At 36.4% G+C, this 19,843-nt stretch overlaps 2 protein-coding genes and 1 non-coding gene across 4 annotated transcripts; 1 reads left to right on the top strand and 2 right to left on the bottom strand.

Annotated features, from left to right (window-relative positions):
- Positions 1–7,730: 7,730 nt before the first annotated feature.
- On the bottom strand, positions 7,731–7,803 carry TRNAA-AGC (transfer RNA alanine (anticodon AGC)). The gene has a single exon. It is a non-coding gene; the product is annotated as a tRNA-Ala (tRNA).
- Positions 7,804–8,279: 476 nt separating this feature from the next.
- On the bottom strand, positions 8,280–9,551 carry LOC107777821 (21.7 kDa class VI heat shock protein). The gene is made up of 2 exons (XM_016597968.2): positions 9,133–9,551; positions 8,280–8,629 (listed from the first exon to the last, which is right to left on the bottom strand). Exons 1-2 carry the CDS (start codon positions 9,437–9,439, stop codon positions 8,379–8,381), a joined length of 558 nt encoding a protein of 185 aa, XP_016453454.1. The 5' UTR covers positions 9,440–9,551; the 3' UTR covers positions 8,280–8,378.
- Positions 9,552–10,738: 1,187 nt separating this feature from the next.
- Positions 10,739–19,615, top strand: LOC107777816 (formin-like protein 5). Of its 2 annotated transcripts, XM_075235272.1 has the most exons (7): positions 10,739–10,878; positions 11,445–11,527; positions 12,295–13,379; positions 13,453–13,652; positions 16,405–16,640; positions 17,682–18,593; positions 19,146–19,615. In XM_075235272.1, the coding sequence occupies exons 2-6, from the start codon at positions 11,525–11,527 to the stop codon at positions 18,561–18,563; spliced, it is 2,406 nt and encodes an 801-aa protein (XP_075091373.1). In that variant the 5' UTR covers positions 10,739–10,878; positions 11,445–11,524; the 3' UTR covers positions 18,564–18,593; positions 19,146–19,615. The 2 variants fall into 2 exon arrangements, with proteins under 2 accessions (XP_075091373.1, XP_016453450.2); XM_016597964.2 differs by lacking the exon at positions 10,739–10,878 and having other exon boundaries at positions 11,231–11,527.
- The last annotated feature ends 228 nt before the right edge of the window (positions 19,616–19,843 follow it).

Here is a 19,843-nt window from a genome sequence, read left to right as displayed (position 1 = left end):
TGTTGTTGTTTTTCTGTACTAGCATTACCACTTTCTTTTAAAGCAGATGATGCATCCTGGGATGCACCCGCTTCTTTTGCTTTATTACATTTTAGCAAAGACGTTTCAGGAACTAGATCGTTGAGATTAGTTCCTTGTTGTAATAATCACTCTCTTGAATTTCCGTGTTAAATAAAAGGTTCTTCGATTTAGAAAAAAAAAAAAAAAAAGCATTACCACTTTCCACCTAAAAACTTATCAGTCCTAAATGGTTCAGGAAAAATAGTTACGTAATTATCAGCCTCAACATTTATTGCATACCAATTTACTACCTGTCTACCAATAAACATCAAGAAGGCTTGACTCTAGTAGGTTATTTTCTTGAGAAAATTTCAGAAATCACTGTTGTTTAGTGGCTATTAACTTTTTATAACTATCATATACATAATTACTTCCTGTAGCTATTATTCAGTTTGTTACGGTAGTGTATTCGTTGTTTTCGCGCTAATGTATTCATGAATACAATATCAAAAGTCGCCTAAAAACAGGGGGGTTACTGTTGTACGCGACTGTATTCACATGTATTCGCGTAATGTATTCATGAATACAATAACGGCAATCACCTTAAAAATATATCCGTCCAGCTGTCTAATAACCGAAATAGGATCAATTAGCGTGATACACTCCTAATATAACTCAACAAAATCAATTCTAACATGCCTCATTATCAATCCAATTAATTAGAATAATTTTTCAGTTGTATATAACTGTTGTATTTAACTTTTGTATTTAGTATGTTTCAATATTTGTTTTTTACTGTTGCATTCATTAGATTCAATGTTTGTATTTACTGTATTCACTATTTTAATTTATATTCAGTGTATTCAAATGTATTTATATTAACAATATTTTAGTTATTCCTAATACATATTATTACTGTTATATTCAGTATATTTTATTGGTTGTATTCACTGTATTTCTATTTGTATTTAGTGTATTTTATTGTATTTTAAAATTAAATGCATTCACTGTTTATATTCTGTTCTATTTCAATGTTTGTATTTAGGGTATTTTAATGTTTATATCATGTATTTATGCATAATGTATGTACAGTATGCATGAATACATGTGTATTCAGTTTTATTAAAAAAATACAGACCTTCAAAATAAATAAATACATGCAAAAAAATATATTTATACAAAAATACAATGTGTTTGAGTGAATTTGTACATAATACAATGTATTTGTATCATTATATGTGACTAAATAGCAAAAAAGAGAAAAAAGTTCGTTGGATCCGTACAACAAATTTCTGATAAGAGTTCATCACATTGCTCCTTTCCGTTCGAAAAATTCACTCTTTTCTATTTTCTGGCTGCCTTGTACTCTATTCTAATGTCTCGTCGGCCATCAATACTAGGGCGTGTATCTTGAATTGCTCGAAGAGAGAGAAAGAAGGAATATTCTGAGAGAGAATTGTGTGTTAATTGAAAGAAAGAGAGAGGAAAAATATAAATAGCGTATTTCATGCCTTAATGGTAGTATATACCAATATACCATAAACATCTATTTTGCTATAAGATATAAAATGTAGCTATAGAAAATAATATTTTAAAATGATTTTGGTTTATAATAAATATGGTGTAACCTTTGTTTTAGGAGGTAAAATTTCCTATTTAACTTTGTTTCTCCATTTGAAGTAGTTTTGATTGTTAAAAGATTAAAAATATACGTTACCTTGAGAAAGAAAATTTGAATTCAATAGCTCGAGGTTAGCTAGGTTAATCGAGTTAGTAATGTTTACTTGGACCATATTATGAGTAAAACGGAAATCTTTAAAGTGATTTTGATTGATAAAAGACTAACAAATAGTGTAAGCTTGTTGGACCATAATCTTCTTCACACAACCTAAACTCTAAAGTGGGGAAGAAAGAGGCGATACAGTCGAAGAGGAAGAAAGAGAAAGAGCCAAGTGGTCTGTCGAATGATCTAGAAAATAAAAGACCATACTCTATCATACATAGGCCTATCAGACACAACACACATTTGGGCCAAATACAAAAAACATAAATCAACAGCCCAATACAAATAAAGAACTGGGCCTATTACTATAGCCAAAATCCGGTCCACTTCAATGTAGCATATTGGATACACCTGAAAGACACTTAGTCCTTCCAGAACTTTCTTATCTAAATACAAGTTACAACTAGAGTTATGGGAAAACACATGTGATTATGGGCAAACATATAGGAATTTGGGACTTCTAATTAAATATAGTTGTAGTTGTCCTTTCTTGTCTTTCAAATACTTGTATAAACATACACATTGTACAGAATATTAAATCATCAAAAGAAGAAAAGAATTATTCTAACTTTCTTCTAATTTTCTATATGGTATCAGAGCAGTAGCTATCTCAAAAACCTTAATCTGTATTTTTTTCAGTTACCTTCTTTTTTTTCTTTCTCTTTTCAAATGGCAACAAATTCCATAGATGACTCCTCCAATGTTTCTGCAGCTCACACAGTCTTTCAACCCACTGTTGTGCTTATCGATTCCTCTCATCCCTATTATTTTCATCCATCTGACTCACCAGACATGGTTCTTATCAACTCACTATTTGATGGAAAGGGATATGGAGGATGGCGTAGAGCCATAGTCATTGCACTCTCTGCCAAGAATAAACTTAATTTTATCGATGGAACTTATTCTGAACCTGATTCTTCTTCCATTGACTTCAAGCAGTGGAATCGTTACAATGATATGGTTATATCATGGCTTTTGAACTCTCTGTTTAAGGACATAGCTGAAAGTGTCCTTTATTCTAAAACTTCAACTAATATTTGAAAAGAGCTTGAGGTCAGATTTGGACAATGTAATGGTGCTCAACTTTACCAGTTACAAAAGGAGTTGAGTGATCTAGTGCAAGGCATCTGTGATGTGGCAGGAAATTATACAAAGGTAAAAAGAATTTGGGATGAGTTAGATACCTTGAATACTTGTGTGCACTGCACCTGTGAGTGTGATTGTGGAGGAAAGTCCAGAACTTTCAAATCCCTTCAAGATGGTAGGCTCATCCAATTTCTCATGGGGCTTAATGATACCTACTCAACTGTGAGGAATAACATTCTAATGATTACTCCTCTTCCTAGTGTCAATCAAGCCTACTCTCTTCTCAATCAAGATGAGAAACAAAGGAAAATTCATGTTGCACAACTCCCAGTCGAGACTGCTTTCCTGGTACAAAATCAGCAAACCACTTTTCAGAAATATACTATTGGAGAAGGAAAGTTCAAAACAACTGTTGAAGGAAAGAAGCATAACGTGATATGCAACTATTGCAAGAAACCTGGACATTCCATTGACAAATGCTATAGAATCATTGGGTTTCCCTCAACTTTCAAGTTCACTAAATCCAAAAGGTATCAAGCAGGTCCTCACAACAATGCAACAATCATGAATGAAGAAAACACAACTCAGTCAGTCAACATATTGGAAGGACATGCAACAGAAAAAGTCATCACTCAAGAGCAGCTAAATCAGATCTACCAGCTTCTTCAACATGTGAAGGTTGGCCAACAGGGTGAGAAAATTTCTGATGCAAATGCTAGTGCCAACTGTGCTAGTAAAACAATCACTGCTCCTAACCTATATTGCCTTTCTTGTTTCTCTTACATGAATTCTACCTCCTGGATAATAGATTCAGGGGCTTCAGAACATATGACTTTTGAATATTCTATTTTATTCAATGTGAAACCTCTAACCAAATCTCTGTATGTTAATCTCCCAAATTCATATAAAGTTAAGGTCAGTCAAGTTGGTAGTGTGCATGTTTTGCCAGATTTAACCCTACACAATGTGTTATATGTTTCAGATTTCAGATTTAACCTAATTTCAGTTCACAAACTCGCTCAACAACTCATATGTACCTTGATTTTCTCATCTTTTGGTACATTTTTGCAGGGCCCTTCACTGAAGAGGCCAGTGGTAATTGGTGAAGTGAAGGAAGGACTATATCTACTTAATCCAGCTTCTCTAAGTTCTGGACTAGCTTATGGAAGTCCACCAGTTTTTCAGTCTTATCCAGCTTGTAATAACCTTAGGAAAGACCTTGTCTCTCATTTAGTTTCTTGTTCTGCTAGAGTCAGTTCTAATGTAAGCCTATGGCACAAAAGGTTGGGGCATATGCTTCCATCCAGTATACAAAATATATCCAGTTTTCTGTTTTCTTATCTAACCAAATTTAATGTTCCCTGTGATATATGTTCTCAAGCTAGACAGACAAAATTACCTTTTCATTCAAGCAATATCAACACAAGTTTAATTTTTTAACTTATTCATGTTGATACCTGGGGACCCTACAAGGTACCAACTCATGATAATTATAGATACTTCTTGACCATAGTAAATGACTATAGTAGAGGAACTTGGACTTATCTTTTAAGAATAAAAAGCAATATTTTTCCAGTCTTACAATCTTTTATAGCAATGGTGGAAAGGCAGTTTGCAAGAAAAGTTTAAATCATTCGTTCAGATAATGCCTTGAAATTAGGATCAATATCCATTTTCTCAAAAAAATTCTTCTCTAATGGAATCCTTCATCAAACTTCTTGTGTTGCTACCCCACAACAAAATGGAGTGGTTGAACGAAAGCACAAACATCTTCTAAAAACATGTAGGGCTCTATTATTTCAGTCTACTCTCCCTACTATGTATTGGGGTGATTTTTTGTTAACTGCTACCTTTTTAATCAATAGATTTCCTTCTAGAGTGCTTAATTTCAAAATACCTTTTGAAGTCCTTTTTGGAAAACCTTCATCTTATGACTTTTTGAAATATTTTGGTTGCCTATGTTATGCTTCTACTTTACCTCATCACATAATAAAACTTTAATCTAGATCGGTCAAATGTGCATTTCTAGGATATTCCTTTGGGAAGAAAGGATACAAACTATTAGATCTTCAATCTAGAATAATTTTCATTTCTAGAAATATAATTTTTTATGAGGATATAATCCCTTTTTCTTCTCCTACACCTGAACCACCCATTTTTCCTAAAGAAGTTTCTACTATATCCAACCAAATTCACTCTTTCTTTCAGACTAATCACCCTTCTTCTTCAGAATTAAGTCTTAGTCCTACTCTCCCTCCTTTAATAGCATCACCTAGAACAACTCCTATTTTATCTTCTATCTCTAGGATCACTTCTTCTCCATCTCCTATTCCCCTTCAACCTGCACTAAGGAGATCCACTAGGGACCACAATCCACCATCTTATCTGTCAGATTATGTGTGCAATAATGTGTACTTGACTGCTCTAACAGATTTGTGTTTTGCAGCACCAGTCTCACCTACTACCATACCTTTCACAGACCTTTCTCCTACAAATCAATCACTTCTAACCTCTATTTCTCACATCATTGAACTTACAAGCTTCTCCCAGGCAATTTTACATCCTTGTTGGCAGGATGCAATGGCTACATAACTTCAAGCCTTGGAGGCCAACCAAACCTGGGAAATGGTTGAATTACCAAAAGGAAAGAAATCTTTACCATGTAAATGGATCTATAAGGTTAAGTATAGATCTGCCGGTAGTATTGAAAGGTTCAAGGCTCGACTAGTTATCCGAGGGGACATACAAAGGGAAGGAATCGATTACAATGAGACTTTCAGTTCAGTAGTTAAAATAACCACTGTTAGATGTATTTTAGCAGTCGCAGTCAAAATGAATTGGAAATTATTTCAATTAGATGTCAATAACGCTTTTCTTCATGGGATCTACACGAAGAGGTAAACATGAGATTTTCACCAGGAATGACTTCACCCTCTACTAACCATGTTTGCAGACTAAAAAAGTCCTTATATGGACTTAAACAGGCATCACGTCAGTGATACACAAGACTTACTGATGCCCTCAATTTCAAAGGTGATTCCCATTCTCTTAATGACTATTCCTTATTTTTCAAAAAGATAGCTTCTGGAATTTTTATTGTTGCTGTTTATGTCGATGACATACTTCTAACGGGTGATGATCTTACAAAGCTTTCTAGGTTAAAAGCATTTCTCAATTCAGAATTCAAAGTTAAAGATCTTTGAGAAGCTAGTTATTTTCTCGGAATGGAAATATTACGAGAAAAACATGGACTAATTATCAGTTAGAGGAAGTTTACCTTGGACCTTCTTTCTAAGTTTGGTGTCCTTGATTCACGTCCAGCTTCATCTCCTTTAGACCCTAGTTGCAAGCTTCGTGCTGATGTTGGTGAGCCTCTTCATGATCCAACAATCTACAGGCGACTATTGGGCAAGCTCAATTTTTTAATCCATACTCGCCCTAACCTCTCATTCACCGTTCAGCATCTGAGCCAATATATGCAAAGTCCGCGTCGACCTCATTTTGATGCTGCATTACGATGTCACCGATATTTACTATCTTCGCAGGGGCTTGGGCTCTTTATGAATTCAGACCCATCCTTTCAATTACTCGCCTTTTGTGACTTAGATTGGGGGTCCTGTCCGGAGACACGTCGCTCAGTAAGTGGCTTTTATATCAACCTTAGATGATCCCCTGTTTCATGGAAATCAAAGAAACAATCTTTACTCTCCCTATCTTCTGTAGAGGCCGAGTACCGATCTATGAAGAAGGTCGTTGCAGAACTCACATGGCTTGTACGCCTTCTCACATATCTCTCAGTTCCCCCCTTTTTGCCAGTTTCTCTTCATTCTGATAGCCAGGCAGCTATTCACATAGCAAAAAAACCCGGTCTTCCACGAACGGACGAAGCACGTAGAAATTGATTGTCACTTCGTCCGTCAACAGTTCCTCGCCGGCTTGATCTCGTTATCGTTTGTTCCTTCGACATCTCAGCTCGCAGATGTGTTTACTAAACCTCTTTCTAGACCTCTACACCGCTCAATCGTTTCCAAGTTGGGTGTGCTTTCTCACCCCTCCAACTTGAGGGGGGGGGGGGGGGGAGTGTTGGACCGAAATCTTCTTCACACAACCTAAACTCTAAAGTGGGGAAGAAGGAGGCGATACAGTCGAAGACGAAGAAAGAGAAAGAGCCAAGTGGTCTGTCGAATGATCTAGAAAATAAAAGACCATACCCTATCATACATGGGCCTATCAGACACAACATACATTTGGGCCAAATACACAAAACATAAATCAGCAGCCCAATACAAATAAAGAACTGGGCCTATTACTGCAACCCAAATCTGGTCCACTTTAATGTAGCATATTGGATACAGTTGAAAGACACTTAGACCTTCCAGATCTTTCTTATCCAAATTCAAGTTACAACTAGAGTTATGGGCAAATACATGTGATTATGGGCAAACATATAGGAATTAGGGACTTCTAATTAAATATAGTTGTAGTTGTCCTTTCTTGTCTTTCAAATACTTGTATAAACATACACATTGTACAAAACATTAAATCATAAAAGAAGAAAAGAATTGTTCTAACTTTCTACTAATTTTCTACAAAGCTATCTCGAGAAAGAGACTTTTAAATTGAATAGCTTGTTGTTAGCTATGGTTTAATCGATTTCGCAATCTTTACTTCGAAGTTGGAACTAATGTTATGTATATTATTCCTTATACAGTAGATGTAGAAACCAAATGAACTCGCGCTCTTTTTCAGTAAAATTTTATAATCATATTGTATAATAAAATGGAGCAATTGCCTGAAAATTTCGCTTTCCCATCAGCCTTTTGCATTGGAACGACACAGAGAAATAAGGAAAAAGTTCGACTGGAGATGCGGGGTATCGATCCCCGTACCTCTCGCATGCTAAGCGAGCGCTCTACCATCTGAGCTACATCCCCGGTTGTAAACTATCCCTTATATATTATTTATCAACGATCTCTTTTTCCATTTAACTTAACTTCTATCTTTTTCAAGCATCTTTTAGTAGCTCTCTTTGGATTATCATTCGCTTGCTAGTGTGTGGTGGTGGTTAAGAAAGAATTAACGAAATGATTATACAATATGTTTAATGCATGATCTCAACCATTAATATGAATTTGGCACTTGCAAAGCCCACTAGAATTCCATCGGGAGCAATATGTCTCTTGTTCTTTTCATCCTTTGGTGCAAATTGAATTTCTTAGGTGATATGTAAAATCTCACAACCGCAAAGTTGAAGCTCGAATATATGATATATTCTATCAAGAAGAAAAAAGCAGATGGGTGAAAGACCGAATATTATATGTTGGAACTGTACTTGTTTTGCCAGTTTACTCTAAAGTTGACAGACTAAACCTGTTTAGTAACATGTGAAGCATGTCCCCAGGCCATATGCTAACGTGAATAATCTGTTATATAAAAGATTGCATTTTTATACATCGATGTCTGTATTAGGCAAGCTCAGAATCTTTATTTTGCCCCGTTAAATGCTCCCTTAAGGTACATCATCATTTGGAATTGGAGGGGTCTTTGGAATCTTAACTTCTAAGAATTTGTGATCGCCACTCAAGAATGCCTCTGTTTTCCTCCACTCTGCGTTTTCAGGCAGTTCAATCCTCCGGACACAGCCGTATTCCCACCAATTTCCTGCTCTCCAGTCCGTCGTCCCGGCCTCTTTCAACTGGCCACTGACCACTAAGACTTTCCCATCCTCAACACAAACACGAATGCTACCTTTACCAACTCCTGTTTCAGATATCAACAGTGTTAATTCACATTGCAAGCCATAAATATGCAAGTATTAAACTTCAATATTTGAAATTTCGCTGAAATAATCCTTATTCCCAAGTCATCTGATTGAGGACAAGGTTTCTTTGTCTCAGCCAATAAGTAAAACAAACTATGAGTTAGAGGAATTATATACCTACAACTCCATATACAGGCTAATGTTTTGTGGACCTGCGGAGCCAGAAATTTTACAAAGAGTGTTCAAGGTTTAATTTTTGACGTATATACATAATATAATCTTTTATATATTCCGTATAATTTTACATAATCGTTGCAGTTTTTTTGACGGACCATAAAATTCAAATAAGATAGACCTCATTGCTGATTTAGGATGGCTCTATTATTATTTTCAGGTTGAACCATATATGCATATATAAAAATTAAAATATATACATACATAAACTCAAACTCATTATGAATGTTGAAATTGAAAGTAAATAATATTTATTGGAAGCACTGACCTGGTATTTCTGCTCTCAATAGATAATCTGTCTCTGTTTGAGACCAGTCAACTGTGCACTGATTGGAGCTGCGGGCATTGGACAACAACACATCTGAGTCAAATTCCCACAGTGGAAATGCATCTGAAGGATCAAAGAATTTTCCAAACAGTAGTGGACTAAACAGCGAACCTTCACACAAGGCCTTGTGAGTTGTCGAATTCCCCTTGTTCATGAAAGTTACAAAAACATCTTCTTTTAGTGGAACACACCATTTCTGTGGGTTTGGTTCTTCAAATTGAACTTCAATCTGTTTGTAACTGGTCATTGAACTTCAAGGATGAAAATGAAAAGAAATTTGTGTTCTTTTAATAATGCTGGACAGAGAATTTGAGACTTCAATTCTCCTTATACTATTAGTCTATAATTAGGAGGTGCCTATAGCTAGGCAGAGAACAAATTCTCGTGGAATATATGGAAATATGTGCTGTAAAGATAAGGGAATATATTTCTTATCAAGAAAAATGTGAAAATTACTTGTGCAACACTACAGTAAATCAGCGGCAGTCGTTGAATTGAGACGACGTGGCCTAATAAAATAGCCAACTGTTTGTCTTATAAGAGTACTTAAATGTTCTGGTAATTCTTGGTTTGACTGGTCCTTTTCAATTTCTGGTATTAACCCGGGACCTTACTACGAAAGGGAAGTCCATTTTGTAAGAAATCTTTACATTGCCCGTGCATGTAATATGTCTTTATATTAACATTGCGCAATGGAATTCTTTAAACTAACATTACATATATATACATTATTAATGTAGTTGAATTGATGATAGCAAATTAGTTTATCAGATTATGTTAATGATTATAATATCATAGAAACTAATTTATAATTATTTTATAAGTAATTTGATTGTGTAAATATTTTTTATATAGTAAAGGCGTAGTAGTCTAACTCTTGTAAACATTGCAAAACAATGAAAATTAAAAATAAAATGTAAGCCATATGTAGCGATGAAGCAAGTGTGAACAGAATACTCGAAAGTGGATTAGCACGTGTATTGTCATGACCAACACTTGCACCAACATATTTTCTTTCGACTTTCTCTAATATTTCTTCATTTCTGGAATTAAATAAGCTTAACTGAATGACATTTGCATATCCACTTAGTTAGTCCAAAAAGCAGATGGTATCGTTCAGATTCATATTGGAAAATTCATGGCCATAGCAGGTTGGAATCCAGTACTCCTTTTGAATACTGAAAAAGCCACTTTCGGAAGTGGAGTAACGCAAGAAATTAATAATGTTGTTCTTTAATGATATGTGGTAAAAGTGAGATATCAAGCGTCAAGGGTAAACATTTAAATATACATATAAAATATATTGAAATGAATTTATATATATCACATAAAATATTATATACTACACACGAAATATATCATCTTAAAATTTGACCCTATTTAACCAAATAAATAAAATAAGGTGCATGGAATTTTTCATAATATTCACTAGTATAACATATGAAATAAAATGAATCACAGGCCATACATGGATCTCTTCAGCGTCATTGTCGCATTCTATTGTAAGGGAAATTCAAAGGAAAAATGGATTGAACAAAAATATGTAGAATTACACACAGCAAGAAAAATGCAAAACGATTGGTAAATTTTGTTACAGCATCTCCTGAAGAACAAAAATCCACTTTTTCGACCCAAAGATTTTTCCGGGTCAACTTCATGCCCCTCCCTGACCCGCACCCATTGCATGTAAGTTAATTGTATTTAGCCTTTTGCTTGATCTGGTTTCATATACAAAACCCCAAGTGAAAGAATTTATATTTCTTTTTTCTTTTTGGGTGCGGGGCCTAGGCTTTCAATGACATGTTACATTGTAATGTGATTATTCTTGTTTGGTTTTGGGAGGTGTGTATGGAGAATTGACGAGTTTTTTGATTTGATCATTTCCAAAGAAAGGTTATTGATTTTATTTTTAATTTTATTTTTTTGGATTTATGGAGTGTTGTGTTTGATGCCACTGTATTAAGTATTTGCATGAAAATTGGAGGTGGGGTCACAAAGATTCTTGTAAAAAAATTGTGTTTAAGACATTTGGAAGTGGAAATATTATTTCTTTTGAAGCCTGTTAAGAGTTGGTAAAGGTAAATTCAGCAAAAAGTTGACCTTTTTGTGGCCTCGGGAAATTGACCTGAGGTTTATCTGAAATTATTCATGAAAAGCATTTTCTACTTCTTTGATGCTGATTCAAGGGCAAATGGGTGTGAGAGGAGTAGTTCATTTATTTGTAGTATTCTTTCTGCTTTTCACTTTGGTAGCTGCAAATCCTGGAAGCAACAAGGACTCAGAAGATTATTTACTTGCCAATCTCATTAGCTCTGTGGAGATTAACAGAGACATGGTACTGAACTTTCTTATATTTTCTTTTGAGCTTCAGTCACTCTCATATGCAATCAAATGTTCCTTTTAAGAAATTTACTTTATTGGCCTTTTATTTTTCTTCGGATAGGATAGCTCTTCTAGACCAGCATTAAGGAGAAATTAAGCATTACTTGATCCCTTGTAGGAGTAGGAGTTCTTGATGTTCAATTTCTTATGTTGTCGAATGATTTTCATGCTATGCAGTTCGTATCGATTAATGAGAGCATTTGCTCTTCTCTGATACTAGGACGGCCTATGCTTGATATTTCAAAGTTTTATATCATCTAAAAGGGCAGTCCGGTGCACAAAGCATCCCGCATTTACGAAGGGTCTGGGGAAGGGCCGCACCTCAAGGGGTGTGATGTAGATAGCCTACCCTAATGTAAGCCTAGTGGCTGCTTTCACGGCTCGAACCCGTGACTTTTAGTTTACACGGAGACAACTTTACCTTATATCACTCTAGCCTTTCCAATTTTGATCTTTCATGTCTTTGCTTCCTTCAATGGCTCTTTATTGCTTTCCTGCTGCCAATTTTCCTTTATATGGGTCTAGGTTTATCTATCATAATCAAGCGCAAATAAACCATTCCTGTTGTTCCAACTCACTTGGACCTGGATTAGCATCCATAACTCTCACCTATGACTCTCCTGAAATTAATTTTTGGTAGATGTTACTAATAATTATTTGATCTATACACGTTTGAGAATGAGCATTCATCAGAAAGCTTGATCAAATCTCCTGGTGCAGGTAGAGCTATTGTGGTTGAACTGTAGGATAGAGTTAATACGTGCTAATGAAGCTGTTGTAGATCTTGAGTATTATGTTGCAAAGGAAGATTCAAGTGGGAAAGACGAAGTCCTTCTTGACAGTAGGTCAGAAAAACATAAGCATGTCAATGTCATGCATCCGCTGGTTAAGCAAGCTCTTCTAGGTTGTTTGAGGGAAAAAAATCTCCTGTTTCTTATATGCGGAGAGGAGAAGGGCTCGCCAAATTGGTATACCAAGTGTGTGGAGTGTCTCCTTTCCTGGCACCGAGCTCCTAAACGGCGAAAACTGAAAGCAGCCCCTAATCCACCACCTGCTCCTCCTAATTCAAAGTCATCTAAATCAAAAGATGACAAAAACTCAAAAAAGAAATCTGCAGGTAAAGGCAGTAAGAAAACAAGCACTCCTGGGGTTCCTATTATTGCGGCTGCTGCTGCCGCATCTGTTCTTATTGCAATCCTGTGTATATGCTGTTGTTGTAAGTGTCGTGGGAGATCGAAAAAGGGGTTGAATGATGAGAGGCCTCTTCTTAGTTTAAGCTCGAGCGACTATTCATCACATAAGTCATCTGCTTTAGGAGCTTCATTCAGTAATCATTCAGTCAATAAGAATCCCCATGATGATTCTAAGATTGAGATTGGAAGGACGGCCCCCGCTGGAATGCCTCCGTTGAAACCTCCCCCTGGTAGGATGATTACTTCCGAAGCTCCTGCTACGGCAGCCTCAGCCCCACCCCCACCTCCGCCTCCAGCAAAGCCATCAACTCCTGCACCACCTCCACCACCAGTTAAGCCTATTGGCCCACGTCCCTGTGCACCTGGACCTCCTCCTCCACCACCTATAAAGCCTGGTCCTCGACCACCACCTCCAGGCAGTGGTCCACCTCGGCCACCTTCCACGGGCTTGAAGCCACCTCGACGTTCCCCTGCTGGACCAAATGCATTCGCAACTGACGCAGAAGATACCGATGCTTCCAAAACTAAGCTTAAGCCTTTCTTTTGGGATAAGGTTCAAGCCAACACTGACCAATCAATGGTTTGGGATCAAGTCAAGGCAGGATCTTTCCAGTAAGTCTATTCTTTTCTTGCTTGATGCAGCTTTGAATTGTTTTAATAATAGACAGTGAATATCCTTTAACAGGTTCGATGAAGAGCAAATAGAGAGTCTATTTGGATATGCCTCTGCTGATAAAAAGAAGAATGGGTCAAAGAAAGAATCCTCCCAAGATGCTTCCAACCTATATATTCAAATTATTGATCAGAAGAAAGCACAAAATTTATCTATTCTTCTTAAAGCCTTAAACGTGACAACTGAAGAAGTTTGTGATGCACTGAAAGAAGGTGATCATCTGTTCCTTCTTTCACTCCCTCAATATGTAAAAATCAAAGAACTGCTTAAAAGTATGTCCCCTTTGGCACTATATTGGATAAAAACCCATGTTGTACCTTATTGACTACTGAATGTTTCCCTGACTCAGAGAACTGAATGATTATCTAGAGGCTTCTATGATCATTTGAGATCATTAACAGATAAATAATGTTTGCATGTAATTGCTTCAGCATGCGTTTAACTGAAGAGAAGAATCTATGAAAGATTAAAACAACAAAATTAAAAGAGTGGAGGAAGAGGAGTGCGCAAGATTCGTCTGCGCATTCCCCTCTCAAGTGTTTCAAGATTTTTGGGCCAATCTTTCTTTTTTGGCCAAATACATAGACAACCACCTAAACTTGACACCAATTTCCACTTAAACACTTAAACTGAGACTTGTTCCTATTAGGCACTTAATCTATCTTCAAACTAACCTATTAGACACATTCAGCTTACGTGGCACAATGCGTGTACCGCACTTCATATTCGAGCGTGAACAACCAGAATTTTTGCTTTTTTAGTGTTTTTTCCTCTCTTTTTCTTCTCTCTCCTCCACCGATCTCTCAACCTTCCCCAATTTCTCCATAAACAACCATGAACCTTTTTTGTCCCCTTCAATCTTACTCCAGCGCACAGGTGCCATGGTCCCTTTCTCTCAACCTTATGTCTCTGTCTCCCTAAATTTTCCACTACAAAATACAAATTCCTCTCTTTCTGTTTAACTCTCTCTACAGATCTTTGAGGACCTCATATAATTACAAAAAAAGAAAAACGTATAGGCGCCTATTTCCCAATAATTTACTCTTTGTGCAATATGATGGACTTTGGAATAGAGAGCTACACCAACCCCACCGCCACCACTGCAACTGCCGACGGCAATTCCAATTATGATATTCCTCGGTCGTTGTCGTCTTCCAGTGTTTATCAAACCCTTCTTCTCATTAAATTTGATGACTCACTTTGAAAATTCAGGCGGCTAGGGAAATTGGACACCTCACATAAATTTCTAATTGTTATCGCCGTTATTTCTCCAACACCGTCAAACTCCTCTGTGACATGCTTTGTTTCAGTTCCATCGTTGCCTCACCAACACCACCTTCTTCAACTCTCCGCCATCAAACACCGACCGTAAAAGCATTTGCCGTAGCCCTGAATTTTTCAGCACTTGTTTTGTTTCAGAGCAAGATAACTCTGAAATTTGCCGGAAATAGTGAGGGGGGGGCGACGGCTGTTTTATTTGTTTCATTTGCTCAAAATCGTTTTTTAACTGAAAAGACACTTGGCATTTTTTATTCCTTATTCTATCATGTAAGAGCGTGTGAATTTCACGCAATGTATTTTGTGTACGGGTTAATCACAAAGTGTTTAATGGGTATAGATTGACTTAAGTTAAAGTGTCTAATAGGAACAAGTCTCAGTTGAGGTGTTTAAGTGGAAATTGGTGCCAAGTTTAGGTGGTTGTCTATGTATTTGGCCTTCTTTTTTTTTTTTACTGGTTGTATAGTAATTCAACGAAAGCATTGTGCTTAACTTATTGTCGATTTTCCATCTCCTTCATGCCAATGATTGAACATTTTTAAAGGTCCTCAAAGATTTAATTCTAGTTGTATGTCATGCTTCTTTGGTGAACTATTTGCATGCCTTAAAACCCATGGGCCGATCTAAGCTATCAGCAGCGTGTGTTGACCCGACCAGGTATATAGACCGCTCTCTCTGTACCTATTTGAGGTAAATCACGCTATCAACCTCTGCTTCATTCTTGATCCATAAAGGTTTATTTGCTTTTGTATTCCATTGTTAGTTGTCAAAATGTTCCGGGAATTGTGTTTCCAAATGCCTAATTACAGTCATGTAATGCTTACTTATCACATGAGCTTGCTTTGTTATACTGCCTCTCGAACTAAAACGCCTTAATTCACTATTTCAGAGATATAATTGATATTTTTTTAAATGGAACATCACATTAATGATTGATGCGAAAGTGTACTCAAATGTGAAACTGAAATTGTTGAAACAGTGTTTCTCATTTAGAGTAAGAACTATGTAAACTAGTGTTAGATTTTGAAATTCGAGTCATTGAGGAGGAAACTTCCCAAAAAGTAGGTAAGTAACTTGGGAAGGAAGGAGTTCTAGTATTGATCGATGTTGGTCAATTTTCTTTTTTATATTTTTCAAATAAGTGCTCTTTGCTTTCTTAGTTCAGCTAGAAGTGTGAGTGTGTGACATTGCCTTTTCCCCTTTAGTCTACGGAATCTAGTACTTCTGGAAACTCCCTTCCAGAGTAAAATCATGAAATGCATTCAAGGAAAAGATATCTAGCCTTTCTGCATTTTGTCTAGTTAGATGACTGGTTTTTGTTCGTGTGAATAGTTGTCCTTGCGGCACCCTTTAACCTTTCTCTGCATGTACATGTACTTTAAGAGCAGCTTTACTACTGATCTGCAAAATCACATTCACTTTTGAGGCTTTGCCGAGAGCCTTACCTTGCAATGGTTACATATTCTAAACCTGATGTCAGAATAAAAATATGAAGTAGCAGTTTCGCTTAGGGTAGCACAATCACAATGATTATACTGTCAACATACGGTTGCTATTTGCTATCAATTGGTAAAGCATTGATGTGCTTGTATGTTAATTAGGGTGATATTTCTTAAAAGTGGAATGTCGTTTGTTGTTAAGAGTTTGCAGCTACCTAAGCGTGATTAGTGGTTTAAATTTACTCAGGAAATGAGCTTCCTTCTGAACTCATACAAACTTTGCTTAAGATGGCACCAACGGCAGAGGAAGAATTGAAGCTGAGGCTCTATAACGGGGATCTTTCTCGGCTTGGGCAGGCAGAGCGGTTCCTGAAAGCATTGGTTGAGGTTCCATTTGCATTCAAGAGGCTAGAAACGTTGCTTTTCATGTGCACTCTTCCGGATGAGGCATCAATTATTAAAGAATCATTTTCCACTTTGGAGGTGAGATATTGTTTTCTTGATTACTATCCACTTTTGGGTAGTAAAGAGTGAAAATTGTAACTTGTTTGCGGTTTTCAAATTGGAGGAAATACTCTGAAATTCTCTAGAACTCGTGCTTCCAACATTAATCTAAGTGGACTTGTCCGAAGAACCAATGTGTTATATGGACACTTCTTCCACTATGTCTCTAACTGTTTGCTGTTAAATCCACCTATGAAGTTCATTGTGTTCCCCTGTTATATGTTACCAGCCAAAAGCCAAAGTAACCTTTAGAAGTAGAAAAGATAACCATACCCGACCTTGTTTCCTAAAAATGATCAATAACCATATTGGTTGAAAAATAAATGGAAATCCACCTGGGAAAGCTCCCATAGTTACCATATAAGATGCTGATACTAGTAAGAAGAATGGGTTTGTGAATTGTGCATCTGCACAAGGCTTACTATATAACAGGTGTTGCCCTGCATTTTACTCTGCTTTATTGTAGTTGTTACCTGATTATTTTTCCATTCCCTATGTTGAAATTAAAGCAAATTTATCATGAAGCTTGGAATATCAAATATTTTATTTTGACTTTCATGATGGAAAAATAGCAGGAGTATTTTGGAACTTCACTTAACAGTTACTGAAAATATGGTCCGCCCTTACTTTTAGTCAAGCTTCTATTCAGAAGGTTAACTCGTTTGCTGTATGCAAGTGTGACTCAATTTTTGATATCAAAAGACACACTTCATTTTGAGCTAGTGATATATGGTTAGATGCTTATTCTTTATAGCTGATGAAAGTCCGATGCCATAGTTCTTACTATATGAAACATAGAGCTAAATTTTCCAATTTGAGAATATACATTGTTCACTTGCAGGGCAACCGGTTTCTTCCTTACATATGTTAACAATATGGTCTGCATCTGCTGGATGCACAATTTATGCATTAAGGATTTTCTGAAACACTACTGCTCAAGACTTATGTTTGTATACTTCTGTTCAGTTCTTTAAAATTCCTTTAACATTGGTGTTTGATGCATGTTCTTTTGTGGTCCAGGCTGCTTGCACAGAACTCCGGAATAGCAGGCTGTTTCTCAAGCTCCTTGAGGCTGTTTTGAAAACAGGCAATCGTATGAATGATGGAACATTTCGTGGTGGTGCACAAGCATTTAAACTTGACACGCTTCTGAAATTATCGGATGTAAAAGGAATAGATGGGAAAACTACATTGCTGCATTTTGTTGTTCAGGAGATAATCCGCTCAGAAGGTATACGAGCTGCTCGTGCTGCCAGGGATCAACGGAGTATGTCTAGCATCAAGTCCGATGATCTACTCGAGGATTTACCTCAGGATTCAGAAGATTACTATCGGAGTACTGGTTTACAGGTTATCTCCGGTTTGAGTAGTGATCTTGAAAATGTGAAAAGAGCTGCAATTCTAGATGCAGATAACTTGACAGGCACAGTGTCCAAACTTGGCCATGCACTTATAAAAGCTCGTGATTTCCTAAATTCAGAGATGAAGAACATAGATGATGAAGATGGGTTTCACCAGACTATGAAGAACTTTGTGCAGAATGCTGAAGGTGAAGTCATGTCATTGCTTGAGGAAGAAAAGCGAATTATGGCTCTTGTTAAGAGTACGGGTGATTATTTCCATGGAAATGCTAAGAAGGATGAAGGTTTGCGATTGTTTGTAATTGTAAGGGATTTTCTGGTTATATTGGATAAGGTATGCAGAGAGGTGAAAAATGCTCCAAGAAAGCTAAATAGCACACCAAAGAAAGAACATGTAGCCGTTACGACTTCAGAATCCACTCTTTCACCGCGACCTGATCAATCAACCTATTCACCACGACCTGATCAGCGTCAGAAGCTCTTTCCGGCTATCTCAGACAGGCGAATTGATGATTCTAGTTCGGATGATGACACTCCTTGAGTACCAGGGCCGGCTCTAATGTTGTTCCAAGTAAGGCTTTTGCCTCCCATTTTTTAGAAATAATAGATTTATAGGTATTTAAAAAAAATACTTAGTACTTTTCGTATAAAAGTAGAGTTTTTTTATAACAGTCGTCTCAAAGAAAACAAGTTTTCAAGATTATAATTGATAAAATCTTACCTAAGATTAACAATGTCTCAAAGAAGTTTTCAAGATTATAATTGATAAAATCTTACCTAAGATTAACAATGTCTCAAGATAGATTAAATTTGTTGGCTATATTATCAATTGAAAAGGAATTATTAGAGGAAATCGATTATAAAAAAATTATTAACAATTTTTAAAAAAACATTTAGGCCTCACATTAAACTTTAGCTTTAGGTCACACATATGTTTGAGCCGCCTCTGTTGAGTACATTTTTCCCAACAGGTACAAGGTACCTAGCTCTTTTTATTTATTTCCCTTTTGCTTTCTTTTATTTTGCCTAGCAATAGGAGACCTTCTAGGATGTTGAGGTTAATATATATCCGCTACCTAGAGTACCTTATTTATTTATTTGTTTCATGTTATGATTTGCTTAGGGATCTGAATACAACTACAACAACAACAGCCATGTCTCAATCTCAAGCAAGTTGAAGTCGGCTATATGAATCTGTATTGTCTATGTCGCTCCATTTAAACCCGTCTCAGTCCAATAACTGCTTAGGAATCTTAGAACATGGGCTAAAATATTCTTTCGTTATAGAACCGGGGCATGGTAGATAGGAACGCGGAAGAGATTGACTTGTTGCTTGATAGGCTAACTTGAGCGGAGCAGAGACCTGAGAAAAGCTATGCCTTCAGAGATGATCTGCTACATGGCTCTACATCAATGTGGCCTTTTTTGCATTTCCACTTGTACTTAAAAGTAGCTAGGATCATTCAATTTATTCTTTGTAATTATTTTTTGTCAATTTTGCTGATAATTCTTCATTCAAATGGAAGTAGCCTGTGCATTATTTATTGATCGTGTTTGCAAGAAAGAAAATGTAAATAGTTTGTTCCGCCACAATCGAGCACCACTTCCAGACCAACATTCGCATATTTATTTTGGTTTACTTTGAATCTAATGCATAGGAAGCTTTTGTTGTGATAGTGATCAAAGGTTTTACTATAAGATAACTGCATGGGAAGTTCTTGGACTTGTGGTTATATCTATGATCTAAGACATACTTATTTGGAAGAATGAGTTAAAAAAGAATTTTGAAGTCTTGTATAAGAATTTGGGATACTTTTTTTT

Source organism: Nicotiana tabacum, chromosome 2 (genome assembly GCF_000715075.1).
Source record: "Nicotiana tabacum cultivar K326 chromosome 2, ASM71507v2, whole genome shotgun sequence".
NCBI lineage: Eukaryota > Viridiplantae > Streptophyta > Magnoliopsida > Solanales > Solanaceae > Nicotiana > Nicotiana tabacum.
The sequence above is the reverse complement of the archived record's forward strand: the minus strand, read 5'-3'. Positions and strand labels throughout refer to the sequence as shown.

Bases quoted from the DNA above. Each gene is read 5' to 3' on its own strand.
- LOC107777821 (XM_016597968.2), bottom strand. From the start codon at position 9,439: ATGACCAGTTACAAACAGATTGAAGTTCAATTTGAAGAACCAAACCCA. The intron at 8,630-9,132 runs GTCAGTGCTTCC...TATCTGAAACAG, and splicing joins ATTGAGAGCAGAAATACCAG to GAGTTGGTAAAGGTAGCATT.
- LOC107777816 (XM_016597964.2), top strand. From the start codon at position 11,366: ATGCTGATTCAAGGGCAAATGGGTGTGAGAGGAGTAGTTCATTTATTT. The intron at 13,380-13,452 runs GTAAGTCTATTC...ATCCTTTAACAG, and splicing joins GTCAAGGCAGGATCTTTCCA to GTTCGATGAAGAGCAAATAG. The intron at 16,641-17,681 runs GTGAGATATTGT...TTTGTGGTCCAG, and splicing joins AATCATTTTCCACTTTGGAG to GCTGCTTGCACAGAACTCCG.